General features: G+C 42.1%; 1 protein-coding gene across 3 annotated transcripts in view; it reads right to left on the bottom strand.

Annotated features, from left to right (window-relative positions):
* Positions 1-6,243, bottom strand: part of PHACTR1 (phosphatase and actin regulator 1) — a 495,254-nt gene extending 489,011 nt beyond the window's left edge. The window contains exons 1-2 of one of the 3 annotated variants that reach the window (XM_077269898.1): positions 5,825-6,243; positions 959-1,057 (exon numbers count right to left, since the gene is read on the bottom strand). In XM_077269898.1, coding sequence (XP_077126013.1) covers positions 959-1,022 — 64 coding nt within the window. In that variant the 5' untranslated portion in view covers positions 1,023-1,057; positions 5,825-6,243. Of the gene's footprint in view, positions 1-958; positions 1,058-5,023; positions 5,161-5,824 lie in introns of those variants that run through there. The other 2 variants (XM_077269903.1, XM_077269904.1) reach the window with 2 other exon arrangements.
* Positions 6,244-23,013: the final 16,770 nt, after the last annotated feature.

Below are 23,013 nucleotides of genomic sequence, written 5' to 3'. Positions count from 1 at the left end.
TCTTAGATTCGCACACAGGGGGCTTCCTTTCACTAAGCATGTGACTTATGAAGATAATTGCTTGCACCAGAAATTTTTAGGGGCTTCATACCAAAAGGGGTGATTACATATGCACATGCCAATTTTTAGCTATTTGATGCCATAAATTTAATTTATGCCTTTATTTTTCTCACTTCACCAACTTAGACTATTTAGTGCTAATTCATCACTCACAAATCGGATTACAAAACTAAACACAGGTTGTAATGTAACAAAATAGGTAAAAAGACAAGGGGGTGAATACTTTTGCAAGCCATTCTATCTATCTATCTGTCTCATACCTATCTATCTATCTATCTATCTATCTATCTATCTATCTATCTATCTATCTATCTATCTATCAATCATATATCTATCTATTATCAATCTAGCTATATATCTCATATCTATCTATATCAATCTACAGTATCTATCTATCTATCTATCTATCTATCTATCTATCTATCTATCTATCTATCTATCTATCTATCCTAAGCAATACATGAAAGGAAATGAAAGGAGAATGTTCAGCATTTGCAGCTTATCTAATCTTTTGCAGTTGATTTGTTACTTCTTATGACAGTGTGGTTGATATTTCCCCTCTTTTGCCATCATGTCAGTGACATATGCATTGCCTGAATAAAAATGCTTCTCCACCAGTCTTCTTACACCCACATATTTTCTCTGTGAACAAATTTAGCATTGCATTTCCTGGCTAAGGCTGTGAATCTGTTGGTATAATTACTTTCTTGGACAATCAGATAATTATACAAAATGACACTGAAGATTGCAGCACTGCTGTAGTAGGCATTGAGCATATATATTTTCCAATAAAAAAACTACAAGCAATTGTCTGTGCTACAATAAAAAATGGGACATTGACGTGTTGGCGATTATGCCGAGCAAGTAAGACAGTAACATAGCATCAAAAGAAAATTACCTTGAGCTCCTTGGCTGAATAAAAGCCTTGGTATAGAATCCACATCCAAAAAGTTCGTCATCATTAGATATTTAAGAGCAGTCAATTGATGAATAAAACCTTGAAAAAAAAAAATAACATAAAATGCATTTTATTATATTGTGTGTATGACGGCTCATTTAGTCCTACTTTTTGGACACTTGTTTCCACTATATCTCTTTCTCGGAGCTGTTGGACAGTTCAGCCAGTCCCCATGTCTGCTCCATGTTTCCAGCAACTTAGTGCATTAACAGTTAAAGCATATTCCTAACTCCTAGCTCCTAATATGGGGCCCTCAGACCTCAGCAATACCTCTCACCAGCGCTCTGCCTAGACATAGTATGATATGTGGTATATCGTCCATATACAGTGGCAGTGACGGCAATATTCAGTTGCACCACTCATATACATCAACATAATAAACAGATTTGCATACTAATAAGGCAACTTAAAGGGAATTTGTCAGAAGTATCCCCCCCTACTTGGCAGGGCAAGCAGGTAATAGAAAGCTGAATTAAATGATACCTTGATATCTGTGATCTGACCTTTTAATCCAGGAAAAAAAAATCACACTTTTCTTAATATGTAAATGAGTTGTTAAGAACTCTGGGCTGGGCATAGATCTCCCAGATAATCTACCTTCAGAACTTTTTTTTAAATGAAAAGGGATGTTATCAGTGTGAAACATGTAATTAACGACAGTCTGCTCTCCTGATCTCACTGCAGATCTGTAGGTAATTACAGATAACACTTCTTCAGCTTCCATTTCACAGGGAGAAAGTTTGTGTAGAGGGAGAGTGCAGCAGAGCTGAGCTTTATCTTATTACAAACACTTTTGCAGCTGTAGCACTCCTTTTCCATTGCTGTCAGCTCTACTGCCCTACTTCCCACACTGACCACTGAAAGATAGCTGAAGAAGTGTTTGTTGTAATCACACACAGTTCTGCAGTGAGATCAGGAGAGCAGAATATCAGTCATTACATGTCTCTCATTGGTGACACCCCCTTTTCATTTAAAATAAGATCTTGAGGTGTATTCTCATGCAGATCAGTGTCCGGCCCATAGATCTTGGGATTGATATTCCTGTCCTTGGCTACCTGCCCTGCATTCTCTTTGGTAGCTGTTTTGGTTACCATTTTACAGATTTTATTCAGCCCTTTATAGTTTTTAAATGGTAGAGCTGACCCCTCAGATTTATATATCTTAAATGCTCTTATACTGTCCATGGGACCTGTCATGAGCATTTTATACCTCAACCTAATGTCATGTATGTATAGGCGTTTTCACACTGATTAAATCTACGCTTTCTAAAAATCCATTTTGCCATTTCTGCCAATTGCAGCATTTCAAATAAGCCGCAAGTGTTTTGGGGTGGGACATTGCACTTGTAGCTGTCCTGTCCTCTCTTTCTACTACCCACCTGTCGCGTGCGTCGTCTGTCTGAATAATGAGTCACTTTAATTTCAGTAGCCTGCCTTCCATTCCTGGGGTCTAAATACACAGTAAGGTCCTCACAACACCGCTAAGCCCAGTGAATTGACCTCCGTATTTACTGTCCCCATCTGAGCAGATGAGCGGCAGCGGAACGATCAGAAGTGAGGAAGTGTAGGCATCAGGTTAAGGTAAGCAGGTCACTGAGAAAAAAATGACTTGTCAGATAGAGGAGGCAGGTGACATGCAGTGCATAGGGAGGGAGGGCAGGAGAGCTGCAAATTCGATGTGGCACACACAAAGCATATGGGTCTAGTTTTTATACTATTTCTACACTGTATTTTTCCAATCAAGATATGGATTTATTCAGCATGAAAATTTCCCGTATGTACACGTCATTAGTTTGAGGTGTAACATCCTCATGACCTGTTCAATTTAAAAAATGTACATTACTTGGTGGTCCTGGTCTGTGTTAAAGGAATTCACATCCTTCTAAATCTGGCTTTTCACATCAGTTTCACCTCCAGATTGAAATGCCCCTCTCCCTTCCCTATTTTATCTATTCTCCATGTTTTCCAGTACTGACCTATATTTTATCGTCTTCGGCATATCCTTTGTAAATGTTTCTAAACATCTTTTTACAAGATTGCTCATATGTATCTTATTTCTGTGATGCTACGTTGTTTTAAAATGTGTCAGCAATCGTTTACTGGACTATAAATATTAGTGCAGATGAAACTTTTACCAAAAAATCCCAATGGAGTGAGCACCACCCATATATTAATGGAGTGCCAATCAAAATACAAGTAAAACATGCAATACAAAAAAAGAGAAAATCTTTATTATGTAGGACAGGGGTGGGGAATCTATTTTCTTCCAAGGGCCATTTGGATATTTATACCATCCTTCGGGGCCGTACAAACTCCGCCCACAAAGTACATCCTGACTCTGGCACTGGTTTCAGGACATAATCTTTCATTGCTTGCCCTTCAGTGTTCAGTAGTGAACACTGTGTGTGTGCTAACAAAGCAAGAAGAAATTAATGAGCTGGTGGCAATCAAAATACACCTCCCTGCCCGAGAATGCGGTCCCTGAGAATCTGATCGGGGGCCTGATAACAGGTCATCGAGGGCCGTAAATGGCCCTGGGGCCTGAGGTTCCCCACCCGTGATGTAGGAAGCACAAAGCCCTAGACAAGATGAATAATATTTAAAAATGCGTGAATTGCACCAGAACATGTTTCCTAGGGCAAAGACTGGCTCTGGAATGTAACTCAGTTGGCTGACATGACAACCTGTAATATAAGTTATTGGTTTTCATTCCAGTCAAATCAGTTGTATCAGCCATATAAATATCATGGAAATCTAAAATAGACATTACTAGAATGATGTCAAATAGTTCAATAATGAAAAAGGTGCAATTCAAAGATAACATAAAGATATCACATAAAGATATTTTAATAATGTAGTATCAAAAGAATATAAAATAGGTAAACGGTAACACTAGGCAGTAAGGTGCCATTCTCATAGTCAGAGGTAAATTGGCTCATATGAAAAGCATCATAGAGGATTGAGAATTCTTCGCGTATCGCCACTAAGATGGCTTCATCAGGGTTTACAAGTACATGGTACTTAATGTAGTGTGGAATAACAAGTAGCAGACATTTCTGTAATGAATCAGCTGTGGGAAAATATGTCCTTAGTATACAGTACTTCAAAGCAGCCCTCTCAGCCCCCCAGCTTTTGGTGCACTGCCGAAATCGAAATATGCATTTATTTATTTATTTAAAGTAAGAATTTATTATTACATTTTGAATCTACTTCTAATACATGTACAAATAAGAGTTTTTCATTCCTTTGCACTGTTCATCTACTGTACAGTCTATCTGTAGCCTGACACCATGCGTATGACCTGCTACCGTTCTTTTCTCGTGTTGCTGTATTACGGGAACCATATTGCTGTACAATAATTAAACATAAAACAAATCAATAATTTATAATTATCTTCTGGTCTTGGTTGGATATAAGAGAATTAATGCTTCAGTGAACGGTTCCCAGCAGTCGGCTGTACCAGTACAAGGTCTACATGGATGTCAGCGCAATCAAACACACCGCTGGTAGCTACATTGATCTCCCCATGCAGCACTGCTCTCTGCGTATTAGTCTATTAACACAAGTGCGCCTGTAATGTCAATTTCATGGAACGGTTTCAATTATGTAAGTGATCTTTCTAACACATATATTGCTCATATCTGGATTGTCTAAGATTTAATCAACAATAACAACATGTATTGTAGATGAAATATTGCAGGTTTATATATATATATATATATATATATATATATATATATATATATATATATATATATATATATATATATATATATATATATATATATATAATTATGAAGTTATCTCCAGTAAGAGTTAACAGTAAATTATAAGACTGACTATTTCCAATATACCCACTATACCTGCTGCATCTCTTACGTAACAAAGCAGCAAAAAGCAAGAAAATCCGCACTAGAAATTGACAGAGAAATGTCAAAATAACTTTTCAATCTTTCATGTGCTTTGCAGCCTGCAGCTTGAGAACAAGCAATACTTACTGACTTACTGGCAAATGCAAGGAGGTGGTAATGCCAGTCGTCAGAAACTGCTCCAAAGCCAGGGTTCTTCAATCATTACAAAATTGTCCGGTATACAGAACAATTTTTATTCTATGACTATCCAAGATGAATAATGCATAGCATCAGGCGGACTTCCTGTGATCAACTGATAAAAATGGCTGGTAGGCATAACCATGGCAACAGAGTGCTTTAACGCCATCACTTCAATGCCTTACATTTGACGTGGAGAAAATCACCTTCTCTCCCTTTAATTAAACTTATTTAGGATTCGGAACAGAAGAGACTACAATCTATACGCATCTTCCCCAAACTTGCACATCCTCCTCTATCTTTTTTTTGTCACTCCTTTTTATACTTCATTTATACAAATAAGGAACAAGCACCATTTTTGCTAGTGGTAGAGATTAGGATCTCATAATAAATGAAGGAATTTGGTGAACAATCCGCAGAATTCCCAGCTGCAACACTAATCCCTGCTGTCGAGGGTCTTCCAGAAAGAAGTCAGATTTCCCACCGCAAACATGAATTTTACCAGCAGTTTATGAACTGCGATTCCAATTGACATTTAATGAGGGTTTATAGGATAATTGCTTTCCAATGTACAAACTATCCTAGTGTGAAGGGCGTCTATTCAGTAATTAGTCAATAAGTTGCCAAGAAAGCCAAAAAAAGAAAAAATAAGCCACAGATTTGTTTGCTTGAATGAAATGACACTGAAATGACTGAGCTCTGTAGACAGTGAAATAATGACGGCGAGGAGGATCCTGGGATGGAAACAGGGCACTCACCAATATCATCGACCTCCTTCCAATCCTTGGGGGAGATGTAAGGGAGAGCTGGAGGGTCCAGACGAGCAGAGCCCACACTGCATCTTATGTGGAGAGAGACTATGAGAGCAGAATTCTGATAGCTCTGCAGTTTCTTCCAGTTTGTGAAGATGTAAATCCTCCCCTCTGTTTGTCATTAACATGCATTACCTGCTAATTTAAGAGAGTTGAAGGGGCTTTTTTTCCCACCTTCTTTATTTTGTGATTTCTTTATCTGCCCCCTCAGATTTCATTAGCATTGAAAATGACTTGTCTGCAGGTCTGTGGAAGGTGAGCCGCAGAACACATTTAATCCTCCTCACCTTTCGTCGAGTTTTATTTTTCCAAATGCCTGCTGCGCTGTAATTGTGATCAGACAGAGGTGGGAGAATAATTGCAACATCTGTCTGAATGCCTAGGGAACAGCCATCCAATTGGTTGCCCACAGGCTTCGTATGGCCGCTGTGCTATGGGGATTATAATCTAGCCCAAACATTGTCGATGACTCAGAGTAGACATTAGAGGAAATCAATGAGAATAATATACAATGAAGAGGTGGCATACAAAAAGGGACTTTGAACAATTCTAAAACAGAATGAAAATGGGCAGGCAAATTGGACCAGTACCGTTCTTAATGCATTTGCCTCTTTGTTTCCATGCTGAAGCTATGGTTGATGTGCAGACTATGCATGTCACACACCTAGTGAATAACGGAGCAGCATAATATACAAAGCTATATCATTAGAGTAGGTTTGAAGTTGAAAATGAAAGGGTTATTATTATCTTTTTTAGATGGTTTACAGTGTGTGTCAGGGATAACAGTAGGGGGAATCCCACTGCTGCCACTCGTTTGTCAAAGGAGTACACTGGGGGAATTGCCCACCACTGCCACTAACTTGTCAGGGAGACGCAACTCTGCTGCCTCCAATCATCAGAACAATTACGCTTTTGACGGACAAGTGATGGACGAAGCCAAGGCTACTGACACTACTAGGCCAATTATTGGGGAACTCATAGTGAGCGTATGGTATACACACCTCCGATTCCAACACATGGAATATACGTACACCGGTACGATCACTGTCAACTACATAAATAGCAAAACGAATTACTAGCTGCCACCAACAATCATTTATAAAAGCCAAATGGACACCCGTTACAGGTAGCGTATGGCTTCGGGGGTGCAATTTACAGAGCAGGAAGAACAGAGCTATTACATTTTAAATATGTAATTTGGAAAAGTACGCAGTTATTACAAAAAAATATACAAAGATGTTACAAAATGGGGCCAAAACAATATGGTATATACAATTACATGAAATAAAAGGGGATAATCCTTACATATTATTTCTAAACACTCTTTTTCAGTGATTACCGTACTTTGTATCTCCATTCATACTGCACCCACACACACAAATGATACACCATTTGAAAGGTAAACTTTCCCCTTCAGCAAGAAAATAGCTAAACAAACCACACATCCACTATGTGATCACAAAATACAGTTTAAACATTAATTTTCATAAACCTGGAGTAAGGAAAAATGACCTGCCGGTGGCACCACACTACCCCAAAGCACACTACCACAAAGCTGATTACAGACATCACAAGCAAATCCAAACAGATTGCACACTTCACTGCAGGTGAGTCACATATGCAAACACATTTGGAAACATGCACTGCTTATTCTATTGGAAACATGCACTGCCTATTGTACATTTCAAGCTGCATTTGGCGCGCAGACCTGACATTGTTTGGGTTTGGAATTACTTTGCAGGATGACTAGGAAGAGGCATATAAAAAGCAGGCCTCGAGGCAGGCCAACACGAACAAGACGTCCCAGACGTCTTCAGACTCCATCTCAATGAACATCAAATAGGCTACTACCTCATGAACAAAGGCAACAAAGACTTGAAAACCATAGACAGGCTCAACAGAAGCACAGACAACAGATAGTGAATCAGATGGAACACTACTGCAAGAGCACTGTATTGATTTATTTCCACCTGATTACTTCCTGCATCTACAACAAGACATCGGTGCAAGGAGGTGCCAACATTCACTTCCAAAGACATACTGTTGTGCTCGCTTATTACTTCCAGACAATGAAGTTAAAACCCACAGTGTTGGGAGTATGGATAAACTATGTCCACATTGTTCAGCAAAGCTCTAATTAGGTGAAGTCGGTTGTGACCAATCTGCTTCCATCTGTTGCCACAAGGGAAAGTTTCAATTACATGCCATTAGTGTTTGTAAAGAACTTCAGTCACTTAGGCTTCTTTCACACTTGCGTCGGTACGCGGCCGTAGCTAAGCGTCGGCGCGACGTACCGACGGACATTGTGAAAATTCGGCACAACGTGGGCAGCGGATGCAGTTTTCCAACGCATCCGCTGCCCATTGTAAAGTCCCGGGGAGGAGGGGGCAGAGTTCCGGCCGCGCATGCGCGGTAGGAAATAGCGGACCCGACATGAAAAAACGTTCCCTTGAACATTTTTTTGTGACGACGGTCCGCCAAAACACGATGCATCCAGTGCTCGATGGATGAGACGTATGGCTATATGTCGCGATCCGCAAGCAATCCAAGTCTATGGGAAAAAAACGCATCCTGCAGGCACATTTGCGGGATGCGTTTTTTTCCCAAAACAACGCATTGCAAAGGACGCCAAACAACGCAAGTGTGAAAGTAGCCTTATTGAAAAGAATGATCATGTAGCTCAAAACTATTCACAAAATATACGGCAATTTAATAATGCTTTGGCTTTTGCATCAGTTCAAGTGAACTTTGTCAATATTCCTGGCAGGGGACCATATTGTTTCAAAATACATGGCCAGGTTTATCACATGGTGGGAAGCTTAGAACCACCTGAAGGGGTTAACCCAACTTACACAGGCCTTTTCATTCTCGATTTTGATGCTGCGTTGCAGCATCGTATTGACAATCCAGCCAATAGAAAATATAATTTTTTGTATTAACAATCTACATATATTAATACCTGTCTATGTTCATAGTAACATACATAGTCATTGAGGTTGAAGAAAGACTTTAAGTCCATCTAGTTCAACCCACAGCCTAACCTAACATGCCCTAACATATTGATCCAGAGGAAGGCAAAAAAAACCCATGTAGCAAAGAGTAAGCTCCACATTGGGGAAAAAAATTCCTTCCCGACTCCACCTACAGCAATCAAACTAGTTCCCTGGATCAACACCCTATCATGTAATTAAATACATTTACATTTGACCAGCTCGGAAATTGCCTGCTGCCCCGACGACCAATGTGTGAAAATTTCGCAAGGGCCAACTAGTGAAAGAGAATTACTAAACCTGATGTTTATGGAATGGCTCTTATCTTTATGGAGGGAAGTGCTCCACTTAGGAAAGTGGAACACTTTCACAGAGAATTATGTCTTCCAGAAATGAACAAAGACAGAAACCCTAATTCTGATTTTATTAGGTCAAGGTTATGCCCACATACCTACCCATAGAAAGCTCATGTGGGGGGCTGGCAGTAGGTTGTGCTAGGCCTGTTATGTGTTGCCATTCAGCAACTTATCAAGGTGAGTGTATTCTCCCCTTTTCCTGACACCCTTTTGTCATTGGATAACACCCTATTGCGCTTTCTCTTTTCCCAGAATGATGACCAATAATGATCTAGGGCTAATTGAGTTGGGCTGTGTAGAGACTGGGCCAGTGATTTGTTTGATTTAATGAAATGACACTGAAATAGCTGAACTCCAGAGACAGTGAAATAATGAATAAGAGGAATAGTGTTGGACTGGGGTTCCAAGGACCTACCACTAATATTGACATTAACTCTGGGAACCGACTATTTAGCTGCATGATAATATTACATTACCCACAATGACAAATTACTTAAGATTTTATATAATAATATACTGGATAGTTTGTTAAATGAATGATTAGATTTGGCCTTTATGTGTTGTGGTACATCGGCTCACTAGGCTGCTCATAGAGGTAGACACAGGAACGTTGTCTCTTTAACCCCTTAGTGACAGAGCCAATTTGGTACTTAATGACCTAGCCAATTTTTACAATTCTGACCACTGTCACTTTATGAGGTTATAACTCTGGAATGCTTTAACGGATCCCACTGATTCTGAGATTGTTTTTTCGTGACATATTGTACTTTATGTTAGTGGTAACATTTCTTCGATATTACTTGCGATTATTTATGAAAAAAATGGAAATATGACGAAAATTTTTAAAATTTAGCAATTTTCAAAATTTGTATTTTTATGCCCTTAAATCACAGAGATATGTCACGAAAAATAGTTAATAAATAACATTTCCCACATGTCTACTTTACATCAGCACAATTTTGGAAACAAATTTTTTCTTTTCTTACGGAGTTATAAGGGTTAAAAGTTGACCAGCAATTTCTCATTTTTACAACACCATTTTTTTTAGGGACCACATCACATTTGAAGTCATTTTGAGGGGTCTATATGATAGAAAATAACCAAGTGTGACACCATTCTAAAAACTGCACCCCTCAAGGTGCTTAAAACCACATTCAAGAAGTTAATTAACCCTTTACGTGCTTCACAGGAACTGAAACAATGTGGAAGGAAAAAATGAACATTTAACTGTTTTTTTGCAAACATTTTAATTCAGAACCATTTTTTTTATTTTCACAAGTGTAAAAACAGAAATTTAACCATAAATTTTGTTGTGCAATTTCTTCTGAATACGCCGATACCCCATATGTGGGGGTAAACCACTGTTTGGGCGCACCGCAGGGCTTGGAAGTGAAGGAGCGCCGTTTGACTTTTTCAATGCAGAATTGGCTGGAATTGAGATTGGATGCCATGTCACGTTTACAGAGCCCCTGATGTGCCTAAACAGTAGAAACCCCACACAAGTGACACCATTTTGGAAACTAGACCCCTTAAGGAACTTATCTAGATGTGTGGTGAGCACTTTGAACTCCCAAGTGCTTCACAGAAGTTTATAACGTCGAGCCGTGAAAATAAAAAATTGCATTTGTTTACACAAAAATGATCTTTTGTCCCCAAATTCTTATTTTCACAAGGGTAACAGGAGAAATTAGACCACAAAAGTTGTTGTCCAATTTGTCCTGAGTATGTCGATACCCCATATGTGGGGGTAAACCACTGTTTGGGCGCACCGCAGAGCTTGGAAGATAAGGAGTGCCGTTTTACTTTTTCAATGTAGAATTGGCTGGAATTGAGGTCGGACGTCATGTCGCGTTTGGAGAGCCCCTGATGTGCCTAAACAGTAAAACCCCCCCACAAGTGACACCATTTTGGAAACTAGACCCCTTAAGGAACTTATCTAGATGTGTGGTGAGCACTTTGAATGCCCAAGTGCTTCACAGAAGTTTATAATGCAGAGTTGTGAAAATAAAAAATATATTTTTTTTCCACAAAAAAGATATTTTAGCCCCCAATTTTTTATTTTCACAAGGGTAACAAGAGGAATTGGATTCCAAAATTGTTGTCCAATTTGTCCTGAGTATTCTGGTACCCCATATGTTGGGGTAAACCACTGTTTGGGCGCACGGCAGAGCTTGGAAGGGAAGGAGCGCCGTTTTGGAATGCAGACTTTGATAGAATGGTCTGCGGGCATCATGTTGCGTTTGCAGAGCCCCTGATGTACCTAAACAGTAGAAACCCCAAGTGACCCCATTTTGGAAACTAGACCCCCCAAGGAACTTATCTAGATATGTGGTGAGAACTTTGAATGCCCAAGTGCTTCACAGAAGTTTATAATGCAGAGTCGTAAAAATAAAAAATATATTTTTTTTCCACAAAAAAGATATTTTAGCCCCCAAGTTTTTATTTTCATAAGGGTAACAAGAGAAATCGGACCCCAAAAGTTGTTGTCCAATTTGTCCTGAGTACACTGATACCCCATGTGTGGGGGGGACCACTGTTTGAGCGCATGGCAGAGCTCGGAAGGGAAGGAACACCATTTTGGAATGCAGACTTTGAAAACTTTGATAGAATGGTCTGCGGGCGTTATGTTGCGTTTGCAGAGCCCCTGATGTACTTAAACAGTAGAAACCCCCCACAATTGACCCCATTTTGGAAACTAGACCCCCCAAGGAACTTATCTAGAAGTGTGGTGAGAACTTTGAATGCCCAAGAGCTTCACAGAAGTTTATAATGCAGAGTCGTGAAAATAAAAAATTTTTTTTTTCCACAAAAAAGATTTTTTAGCCCCCAAGTTTTTATATTCACAAGGGTAACAGGTGAAATTGGACCCCAAAAGTTGTTGTCCAATTTATCCCGAGTACGCTGAGTGATGACCCATATGTGGGGGTAAACCACTGTTTGGGCGCACAGCAGAGCTCAGAAGGGAGGGAGCACCATTTGACTTTTTGAGCGCAAAATTGGCTGTCGTTTTTGGAGACCCCCTGATGTACCTAAACAGTGGAAACCCCCCAATTCTAACTCCAACCCTAACCCCAACACACCTCTAACCCTAATCCCAACCCGATCCATAATCCTAATCACAACCCTAACGATATTCACAACCCTAACCCCAAAACAACCCTAATCTCAACCCTAACCATAACCCTAATCAAAACCCTAAATCCAACACACCGCAAATCCTAATCTCAACCCTAACCTCAAACCTAACCCTAATCCCAATACACCCCTAACCCTAATCCCAACCCTAACTTTAACCCTAATCCCAAACCTAACCCTAATCCCAAACGTAACCCTAATGCCAACCCTATCCCTAATACCAACCCTAATCCAAACCCTAATCCCAACTCTAGCCCTAACTTTAGCTCCAACCCTAGCCCTAACTTTAGCCCCAACCCTAGCCCTAACCCTAACTTTAGCCCCAAACCTAACTCTAGCCCTAACCCTAATTTTAGCCCCAACCCTAGCCCTAACCCTAACTTTAGCCCTAAACCTAACCCTAAATTTAGCCCCAACCCTAACCCTAAATTTAACCCTAACCCTAGCCCTAACTTAGCCCCAACCCTAACCCTAGCCCTAAGGCTACTTTCACACTTGCGTCATGTGGCATCCGTCGCAATCCGTCATTTTGGACAAAAAACGGATCCTGCAAATGTGCCCGCAGGATGCCTTTTTTGCCCATAGACTTGTGTTGCCGACGGATGGCTACACGTCGCGTCCGTCGTGCACTGGATCCGTTATGTTTTGGCGGACTGTCATCACAAAAAAACGTTCAATGTAACCTTTTTTTGTACGTTGCATCCGCCATTTCCGCTCATGCATGGCCGTAACTCTGCCCACTCCTCCCCAGGACATAGACTGGGCAGCGGATGCATTGAAAAACTGCATCCACTGCCCACGTTGTGCACAATTTTCACAACGCGCGTCGGTACGTCGGGCCGACACACTGCAACGACGCAAGTGTGAAAGAAGCCTAACCCTAGCCCTAACCCTAACCCTAGCCCTAAACCTAAATTTAGCCCCAACCCTAACCCTAAATTAGCCCCAACCCTAACCCTAACCCTAATTTTTAGCCCCAACTCCTCTCTCCTGCTGGCCGGCAGATGGCAGCAGAGAGCGGGCGCACTGCGCATGCGCCCACCATTTTCTTTCCATAGGAAGAAGCCGGCGGGCAGGAGGGGACGCAGGAGGACCCAGGGACACCGGTAAGTATAGCAGGGTCCCCGAATCGCCTATTTCTCTGTCCTCTGATGTGCGATCACATCAGAGGACAGAGAATTACCAATCGCTTTTTCTTTTTCTTTTTTGTGACCGCCGGTAAACAGTTAATTACCGGCGATCGCAAATCATGTTCTTTGGGGTCTCGGCTACCCCCGGCAGCCGAGACCCCAAAGATCCTCAGGGTACCGGCCGGTGAGCGCACTGTGCATGCGCCCGCCATTTTTTTGCCAGAAGAAGATGGCGGCGCCCATCGCGAGCCACGAGGAGCACCGGGGGAGACAGGTGAGTATCGGGGGCTATCGGGGACCCCATTTCTCTGTCCTCTGATGTGCGATCACATCGGAGGACAGAGAAATTAAAAGGGAGATCGCGTTTTTTTTGATTGCCGGTAAACGGTTAATTACCGGCGATCGCAACTCGGGGGTCGGTAACAAAACCCCGAATCATGTTCTCTGGGGTCTCGGCTACCCCCGGCAATAGAGACCCCAGAGAAAATCCGACTCTGGGGGGCGCTATTCACTTTTTCCACAGCGCCGTTAATTAACGGCGCTGTGGTTTAAGTACCCTTAGCGGCCGCCGTTAAAAGGCGTATCGGCGGTCGTTAAGGGGTTACATTTTCCGCTGATTTATTGATGTACAGCATAAACCAGTGCAGGGTTAGTAACATAAACATGGCCTTTCTGGCCTAACAGAAAAAAAAAACAAATACAGATGGGACAGGCCGTGTTGCTTCAGGGATATATCTGCACAGGAAACAAACATATACAAGTTCAACTTTACTTACCCTGAAACACAGGTCTGGGGCTCGAATTGCCAGGCACTCCCAACACTGAATGAGCCGGAAGGCTGTGCAATTTATCTTCTGGACTCCACCCTGGGGTGGGGATATGGTGAACAGTCCACCCACTCTTCACTGTTCACTGTTCACTAAACTTAGCCCTAAGCATGGCTGATTAACCCCTCTCAGCACTTAGTGTGCTGCTTGCATTTTTCTAAGTTCATATCACTGAAGGTAATAAGCTCAGTGATCCATATCTCCATTCCATTACTTTGCCAGTAACTTTGTCACATATCTCCCTCTCTGCCCATAGCCAGGGGTTTTGGCACCTTCAGTTACCAGACAGGGAAGTCTAGACAGGACATCTGTGTTACCGTGCAGTTTCCCAGGCTTGTGCTCCACATGAAAGTTTCAGTCCTTGAGCCATAGAAACCATTGTAGTCACCTGGGCATTCTTCCCCTTCCTTTCCCTCATCCGTCTCAGGAGCACATGAGCTGACACTAACCTTAACTTCCTGCCTAACAGGTGGTACCTCAAGATGTCAATTGCCCATTTGATGGCCAAGCATTCTATTTCTACAATGGCATAGTTTTTCTCACAGGCGGAGAGTTTCCTACTTAAAAACAAAACTGGATGTTCCTCCCCAATTACTTCCTAGGACAACATGGCTCCCAACTCAACGTCTGAGGCATCTGAATTCCCTACTGAAGTCAGAAGCGATCAAGACTGGCTGCTTACTCAGGGCGAGCTTCAACTCTTGGAAGGCCATCTGTGATTCAGGAGACCATTTAGCAATTCACATCTTCGTTCCCTGAAGAAGGTTGGTCAGAGGTGCGGCTATCATGATGGAATTCAGGATAAACCACCGATAGTTTCCCACAATTCCCAGAAATGCCTGAACCTGTTTCTTGGATACCGGTTGCTGCCATTTTGGATTACCTCTACCTTATTCACTTGTGGCTTTATTTTGGCTCTTCCAACCATGTAGCCCAAGTATTTTGCCTCCTCTTTCCCCATTGCACACTTTTTTGGGTTTATGGTAAACCTATCCTTCCTCAGCGCATCCAGTATGGGCTGGACGTTCGGCAGATGACTTCCCCAATCCAGACTGAATATTAAAAAATCACCAAGGTAAGCTGTGATATACGTTTTGGGAGAGGCTAGGATCTGGTCCATGGCCATCTGGAAGATAGCTGGGGCTCCTTTCAACCCGAATAGCATTCTAGTGTTTCCTTTAAACACCCATCAGGTGTAGAGAAGACAATTTGGGAGAGGAGGATTTGCCAATGCTCTTTCATTATGTCCAGGGTGGTGACGTGTCTGGCTGACCCTAGCCTCTCAATAAGTTCATCTACGTGGGACATCATATAAGCATCAAATTTGGACACATCACTGAGTTTCTTGTAGCTATTACGGAAATATCAGTTTCCATCAGGCTTCAGCAGTAGGATAATGGGGCTGTACCAGCTGCTCTTTGACTCTTCGATGATGTCCAAGCTCAACATTCTCACCTTCATCAAAATCACCTCGTGGAGGGCTTTTGGTACACTCGCACATGTGGTTCCGGCAGGATTTCATGCTCTCCAACCTGCGTAGTCCTGGCAACTCTGAAAACAGGTCCAGTTCTGCTTAATCAGTTCTCGGCACTGTTGCTTCTGGGTCGGTGACAGTGTCTCTGCTACTATGAAATCCTTGTCTTTGGCATCCGGATTGGCCTCAGTCACGCCTCTTCCACCGGTTCCCTGTTTTGCCACAGTTTAAGCAAGTTGAGGTGGTTCACCTGATACAGCTTTCTTTTCCCAAGCTGGTGGACCTTGTAGTTGAAGTCTCTCAGCTTTTCAACCACCTCGTGTGGCCACTGTCACTTGGCCAGATATTTACTTTCAACGGTGGGGATGAACACCAACACCCAGTCTCCAGGGCTAAATTGTCTCAATCTCGCCGACTGTTTGTAGACCCTTGCCTGGGCCTCTTGTGCTTGAAGGAGGCTCTCCTTCACAATCAGCATCACCCTCGCAATCCTGTCCTGCATCTGGACCACATGCTCGATGATACTTCGGTGGAGTATATCCTCTGATGTCCTGAGTTGTGTAATCTGGAGAGCCTTATATAACTCTGTCATTACCTTGGACATGAATGACGTTCCTTCTCATCTTCACTGACTGTGATGGGGATTCTTCATGGTTGAACAGGCTTCTATCTGAGTAACTTGGCACCTCCGTATTTAGCCATAAGTCCCAGAACGAGCTAAAGTCCTGCTGTATTATTACTGGGTGTAGCAGGTCTTTAACCGCCCCAACCTCATGGGACTCAGTCCCCATTGTGATTTTATAGACACTCTAGCAACGGGATAGTTCTTGGCATCCCTGTGAATACAGCTGATGCCCACTAGTTTTCCTGGCTGGCAAGGATGCCAGTCTTGCCACTGCAGGTAATATAACACAGGGAAAGAAACACACAAGGGACTGACAGAAAGGATACAACTCAGCTCAGAATCTTTTCCTATGCTCCACAGCAACAGAGTAAACGGCACCAGATAAACAGGACTCCAACAGTGGCATACCACAGTCACAGGAGAGCTCCACACATCTAGCTGGTCTGCATAGAAGTAAACTCTATAACCGATGATGAAATGATGGGTCATATGACTATTTAAAAGGAGATGGGAGTGGTTACCAACCAACATCAGCTGACCAGTCTATAAGAAGCTGCCAGCAAGAGACTGACATTAAGTCTTGCTGGACCAAAGGAAAAAACTACATTTCAATTCCAGCAGACCTGAAAATGCCACGAGTCCCTTAATGATTCATAACTCCCCATTTGTGGCTTTTCAGTTTTTGAATTTCCACAAAAATTTAAAATAACCAATACATTTTGTTCAACTTCACAATTGTGTTCCACTTGTTGTTGATTCTTCACCAAAAATTTACATTTGGTATCTTTATGTTTGAAGTATGATATGTGGGAAAAGGTTGAAAAGTTCCAGGGAGCCGAATACTTTCACAAGGCACTGTAGCACAGCTCTTTAAATTTTTTACAAGTGAGGTACAGCATAAACCAGGGCAAGGTTAGCAACATAAACACAGCCTTTCTGGCCTAACGGGAAAGCAAAACAAAAACAAATGGCATAGTTCATTTTGCTGCGGGATCTGTCCGCTCAGGAGATAAACATAAAAAAGGTTACATTTTCCTTATCCTCAAACACATCTCTGGAGTGCCCATCTCCAGGCACACCCAACACTGAATTAGCCAGAAAACTGTGTATTTATCCTCTAGACTCCACCCTGGAGTGGAGATATGGTGAGTGGCATCCCACCCACTCTTCAGTGTTCACTAAACCCAGCTCTAAACATGGCAGATTAAGCCAGTACTTAGTGTGCTGGAGGATTTTTCTAGGTTCATATCACCGAAGCTAATAACTTCAGTGATATGTGACTTCCATCCAATACTTTTCCAGTGTCAACAGTATTGTGTTAACTACTGCTCATACTGTATAGGATAGTGGTGGGCCCACTCCTGCCATGGGGCCCACCGGTAATTCACCTATTCCCTTATGGGCAAGTCCGAGCCTAGCAGGGAGGATCCTTACATGTATGCATGGTACTAACCAATATCATTCACCTCCTTGCAATCCATTGGTATGACGTAAGGGATAGCTGGAGGGCCCAGACGAGCAGAACCCACAGTGCATCATATGTAGAGAGAGACTATGAGAGCAGAATTCTGATAGCTCTGCAGTTTCTTCCAGTTTATGAAAATGTTTGTCATTAATATGCATTACCTGCTAATTTAAGTGACTCGAAGAGGTTTTTGTTATGTTTTTAGTAGTTTGTGTGTTCTTTATCTACCCCCTCACATTTCATTAGCTTTGAAAATTTTCTGCAGGTCTGTGGAAGATGAGCATCAGAACACATTTAAGCCTTACTTTTTATTTTTTGAGGAGTTGAGTGCAGGAGTAACTTGCCTAAGGATTAGTAGAGCATGACAGTACAGCTGCTTGCCTAAGTTCAGTCTTGTGAAGTATGTCATAAAAGTAGAAGGTGAGTTAGCAAAATGACTGGAAGTGATGTGGGGCTGTTTGAGTTGGGCCATGTAGGGATTGGGCAAGTGATTGGTTCATGTGGACAGCATCCAAACTGGTAATGGATAAAATGTATTGTCAGTCTAAGTGGTAATCCCTGTAGAGTATGTTGGGCTATGAAGAAATAGTCCAGTTAGGGATGGGTGGGTTATGATGATCATATACTCAAACTGGAATGAGGTTGCAGTTATTCATGAAGGGGGTTTAGGAGGACACTAAAAGCTACAGTAAAGTCTGATTGCCCATAGGTCTGGGATTGTGGCCTTATATTATATTCATGAACTATTCTAAACCAAGGGAAGTAATCATTGTGGTAGATGCCATAGTTGGAGCCCTTGAGGGTTAGGGTCAAGTTAGAAAGATAAACCTGCTATCTTTGTGGATGAGTATGTCGTAGGCTCACTAAATTATGTGGAACCACAAAGCCCAAGGTCTGGGTGGGCCTAAGGATCACAGGCGTTGGTGCAGGTGGCAGATTAAGCAAGCAGGAAACAGGTAGCAGAGGTCCTGAAGAGTGTGAACAGGTAACTGAAGTCCTGGATGCCGCAGGCATACAGGAGACATCTTGGAAGCAGCAGCTGGACAGGAGACATCCTGGAAGCAGCAGCTGGATAGGAGACATCCTGGAAGCTGCAGGTGGACAGGAGACTGTGAACAGGTAGCAGAGGTCTGGAAAACCAGGAATAGATAGCAGATATTATGGAAGATTGGCAACAGGTAGCAGATGTCCTGTAAGATTGGGAGAAGGTGGCAGATTTTCTTGATGATTGGGAGCAGGTAGCAGAGGTCCCTGAAGACCGGCTACACATAGCAGAGGTCCTAGAAGGCCAGAAACAGACAGCAGAGATCCTGGAGGCTACAAGCAAACAGGATTCAGATACACTAAAAGACTTAACATCAGGTCATTGGTGCATGTCTTGGTAGGCCTTATATAAATCCAGACTGATGATCACATGGAATCATTTGCAAAGCTCGATGTGAAGCACCACAGAGTTCAGCAGAACAGGGTCAGGGGAGCAAAACTAGAATCTAGGACATGTTTGTGACAGTATCAACCTCTTATGGCCCCTCCCAAATGCATTCATAATCCATGGCAACAGTATTGCTGCTGCGCCTTTGGGATCCATGGTCTTCATCTTCTGTTATAAGCTCACTACATGAGATGGATCCTAAAAGACCAAGGTACAGGTGGGCACATGGGCCACGGGTGTCAGTGCAGCATGCAGGAAACAGGAAGGAGAGATACTAGAGACTGCAAGAGACAGAGGTCCCAAAAAAGGCAGTAGAGGTCCTGGAGACTGCTGACAGGTAGCAGAGATTCTGGAGACCACATACATGGAGCATACGTCCTGGAAACCACAGACAGGTAGCAGATGAAGTTGCAGGTGGACAGGAGACTAGAAATGGGTAGCAGAGGTCCTGGAAGTTGCAGCCTAGCAGGAGACATTCGGGAAGCCACAGATAGACAAGAGACCGGGAACACATAGTGAGATCTTGAAGGCTGCAGGCAAACAGGACTCAGTAATACTAAAAGTCTTAATATTAAGACACATGTTTATGTCTTGGTAGGCTTTATATATGCACAGGCAGATGATCACATGGGAGCACGAGTTATCGTAAGGCCACTAGGTGAAGCATGGTCATGTTACATAAATACAAAAGAGGTTAGACAGAAACATCAAAAGACTTGGCCAATAAACAGCTTCTTTCTGCTAACTGACAAGCTGAATCTGTAGATCATTTGGACACAAAGTATGCCAGTACCTGGGAGTTGGGACCAGGCTTATAGAAGTGGTTGGACATTGGTCATGAGGCAGGTCATATTGTACTGTACATATTATAGTGACAACAACCGATAGTGCTTTATGAGTAGCTATATCAGTCATTGTTGTTCAACTGTTTCAATTTATTTGGTCTAAAATTGCCTTTTTTATTGGAGAACCAATGTAGAACAACCCACTTTATGTTGGAGTTGAAGAACAGATTTGCAAAATCAGTAATAAACAACAATATAATTCAGCAACTATAGATGAGGTCTTATTCAGATGTCAGTGATTTTTCACATACGTAAAAAATGGTCCGAGTTTCATCAGTGCTTGGATCCTAGTTTCATCATTGTTTCATCAGTTTTTACCATCAGTGTTTCATCGTCGATTTTCACATATGAAAAAGCAAATTACAAGCTTTTTTCTATTCATTGCAATTAGATATGAGTGGATACAATACAAGTGGAATTGAATTTTACAAAAATCCACATTTGCCGAAATGCAGATTTTTTGTAATTCATCTCTGTGTGGATTCAGCAAATCGGCGGCCATAAAATGTTAAAAAAATTTAAAAATCTAATACTAACCTCTCTACTTCTCACTGCCACCCATCCAGTCCTCTTCACATTTTCTGATTGGTGTAAGCATTGCTGAACTCCCCAGCCTCAGTCTTTTCTCTAGTCCAAGGCTTCCAGGTTTGCTAGACCTGGAAGTGTTCTGCGCATGTGTCTGCAAAGGTCTCAGCCCACTCTGAGAGGTATAATTTATGCAACCTTTGCGAACGCTTGTACAAGACCCCCCCCCCCCCCCCCCCCCGGACATAGCAAGATTGGAAGCCTGGGGATTTCAGTTTTACCGATGCTAATCCAAAGATGCGACTAGGAGTTGGGGAGTGAGTATGAACATATTTATTCATTTTTGCATGTTACTATCTGCCTGAAGAGACCTAAGAGCATAATAAGGGACATTAAATTTGTGGAAAATTACTTCTCCTAAACTCAACTTTTGTAGGAAAAACCTATCATGTGTTTATCGTGACACAGAGGGGCCAGAAGACCACGGTGTCAGATTTCACATACTTATGCACTGATTAGAAGCACTTCACCTTCATGTTGAACAGTGCAGGTATCTGCTAGCAGTGCAGGAGTTAATCTGTTCAGATGAGAGCTCCTGTTGCTTTCCTGTTGTGATGATCTCAGCTGTTCAGTGTTGGCCACTCCCCTCTGTTATATATATATACTCGACTCTGGCAATCAGGGATTGCCAGTGTTAGTGGTAATTTGTCTGTGCGCATATCCTCATTCTCTCCTATTTGTTTTTTCCTTCATTTACTTCCCGGTATTCCACTCTGTTGTTTTGAGTGTATATTTGTATGATTGCTATTATCATTGAGCCCTGTATGTCTTCCCTTGTTAGTCTGGTTTGTGTATTCTTATACACTACAACTGACCACTTAGTATGGAAGGAGACACATTTAGGAGCTCAGCAAGGCACATGGCCCCAACCTCTTCACCATTAGAAGTAATCCAACAAGCAGGGATAGCTAGGGAGCCCCTAGCTTTAGGGATAGGGAAGGAACCCCTAGCCCCGGGATATCCTGCACCAGTGTTGTGAGAAAACCACATATCCAGCACTTTGCTATTTATTGCAGTTCTATAGAAAAATGATCTTAAGGGCTCATTCACATGACTGTATTTTTGTACGTGAAAAAAACGGATTCCACCCAGACCAATATTATTCAATGCTGCAGTGCAAATGAACTTTTTTTTTAATCTGCATGTGGAAAAAATCGCAGCATGCACTAGTTTCTTCTGAAAATTGGATGAGACTTCATGTCTATGGGTGCGCAAAAAAAATTTGATGTCAAACAGAGCCAGATCATTGTATCTGATTTTTACTGATACATTGCAATTTTGTAACAGGAAACTGTAAGTGGTCCTATAAATGATTAATCGTTGCTGCTGTGAAAAACAGATTGCATACAGACGACGAGTGAGAAAAAAATAGTCCCACTTTTCTGGTTGAAACTCTAAATGAGTTTTATATGGTCATGTGCACCTACTCTAATGGGCATTTTATAATCTTGTTCTCAGTGGGATTCCAGTGGACAGACCCCCACAGTTTTGTAAGTTATTATCATCATTTCTGTAGATAGCTGATAATTATAAATGTTGCAAATAAGCCTCCTTTAATCGACAGTTTGAGAAATATAACACTGTGCTGTTGCGTGTATTAATTGCTCATTTGGAAACCTTGATTTTGGACCTAACTGTACAACTCTCATCACAGTAGTCAATTGACAACATGGAAGAGAGTTTTGTGATCAGTTGGAATTTACATGAACATACTGTATGTAAATGCAGAATATTGTGGCAGATGGTCGATGACATTGTCACGGATGTCTCACATCCTAATGTGACTACTGGAGGATCTGGGATAAGAAGGTCACAATATTTATTAGATCACAGGTTCTCTTTATGATCCATTGGTCATTTACCTTGAATTGGAGTGGATTTACTTTCATTCAGTGCTGAAAGGGTTAAGGACCCTATCTCTTCTGAACTTGGAGCTTAAGTCCTCAGCTGTAGCTCCCAACCGACCCTCATACTGTGGGACTGTCCCGATTTTGAGGCTGTGCCCTGCAGTCCCGCATGGGACTCCACTTCTCTCGCACAGCCAGCAGGAGAAGCAGCCGACACACCTCTTGTATTAGGCCACGCCCCTCCATATCTTCTTCTTCCGGGGCAGCGGTTCAGAGAGGGAGAGAGGACAGTCTGAGGTACGTGTGTGTGTTGCACACTGTAATAATTATGAGGAATAACTCAGGAGACTCTTTGCATAGAACAAGACAACTACAGGACACAGTTTTATAAGTGGTAAAGTCTATATTATCACACGGTGATTCA

This window comes from Ranitomeya variabilis, chromosome 6 (genome assembly GCF_051348905.1).
Source record: "Ranitomeya variabilis isolate aRanVar5 chromosome 6, aRanVar5.hap1, whole genome shotgun sequence".
In the NCBI taxonomy this organism is placed as follows: Eukaryota; Metazoa; Chordata; class Amphibia; order Anura; family Dendrobatidae; genus Ranitomeya; species Ranitomeya variabilis.
The sequence above is the reverse complement of the archived record's forward strand: the minus strand, read 5'-3'. Positions and strand labels throughout refer to the sequence as shown.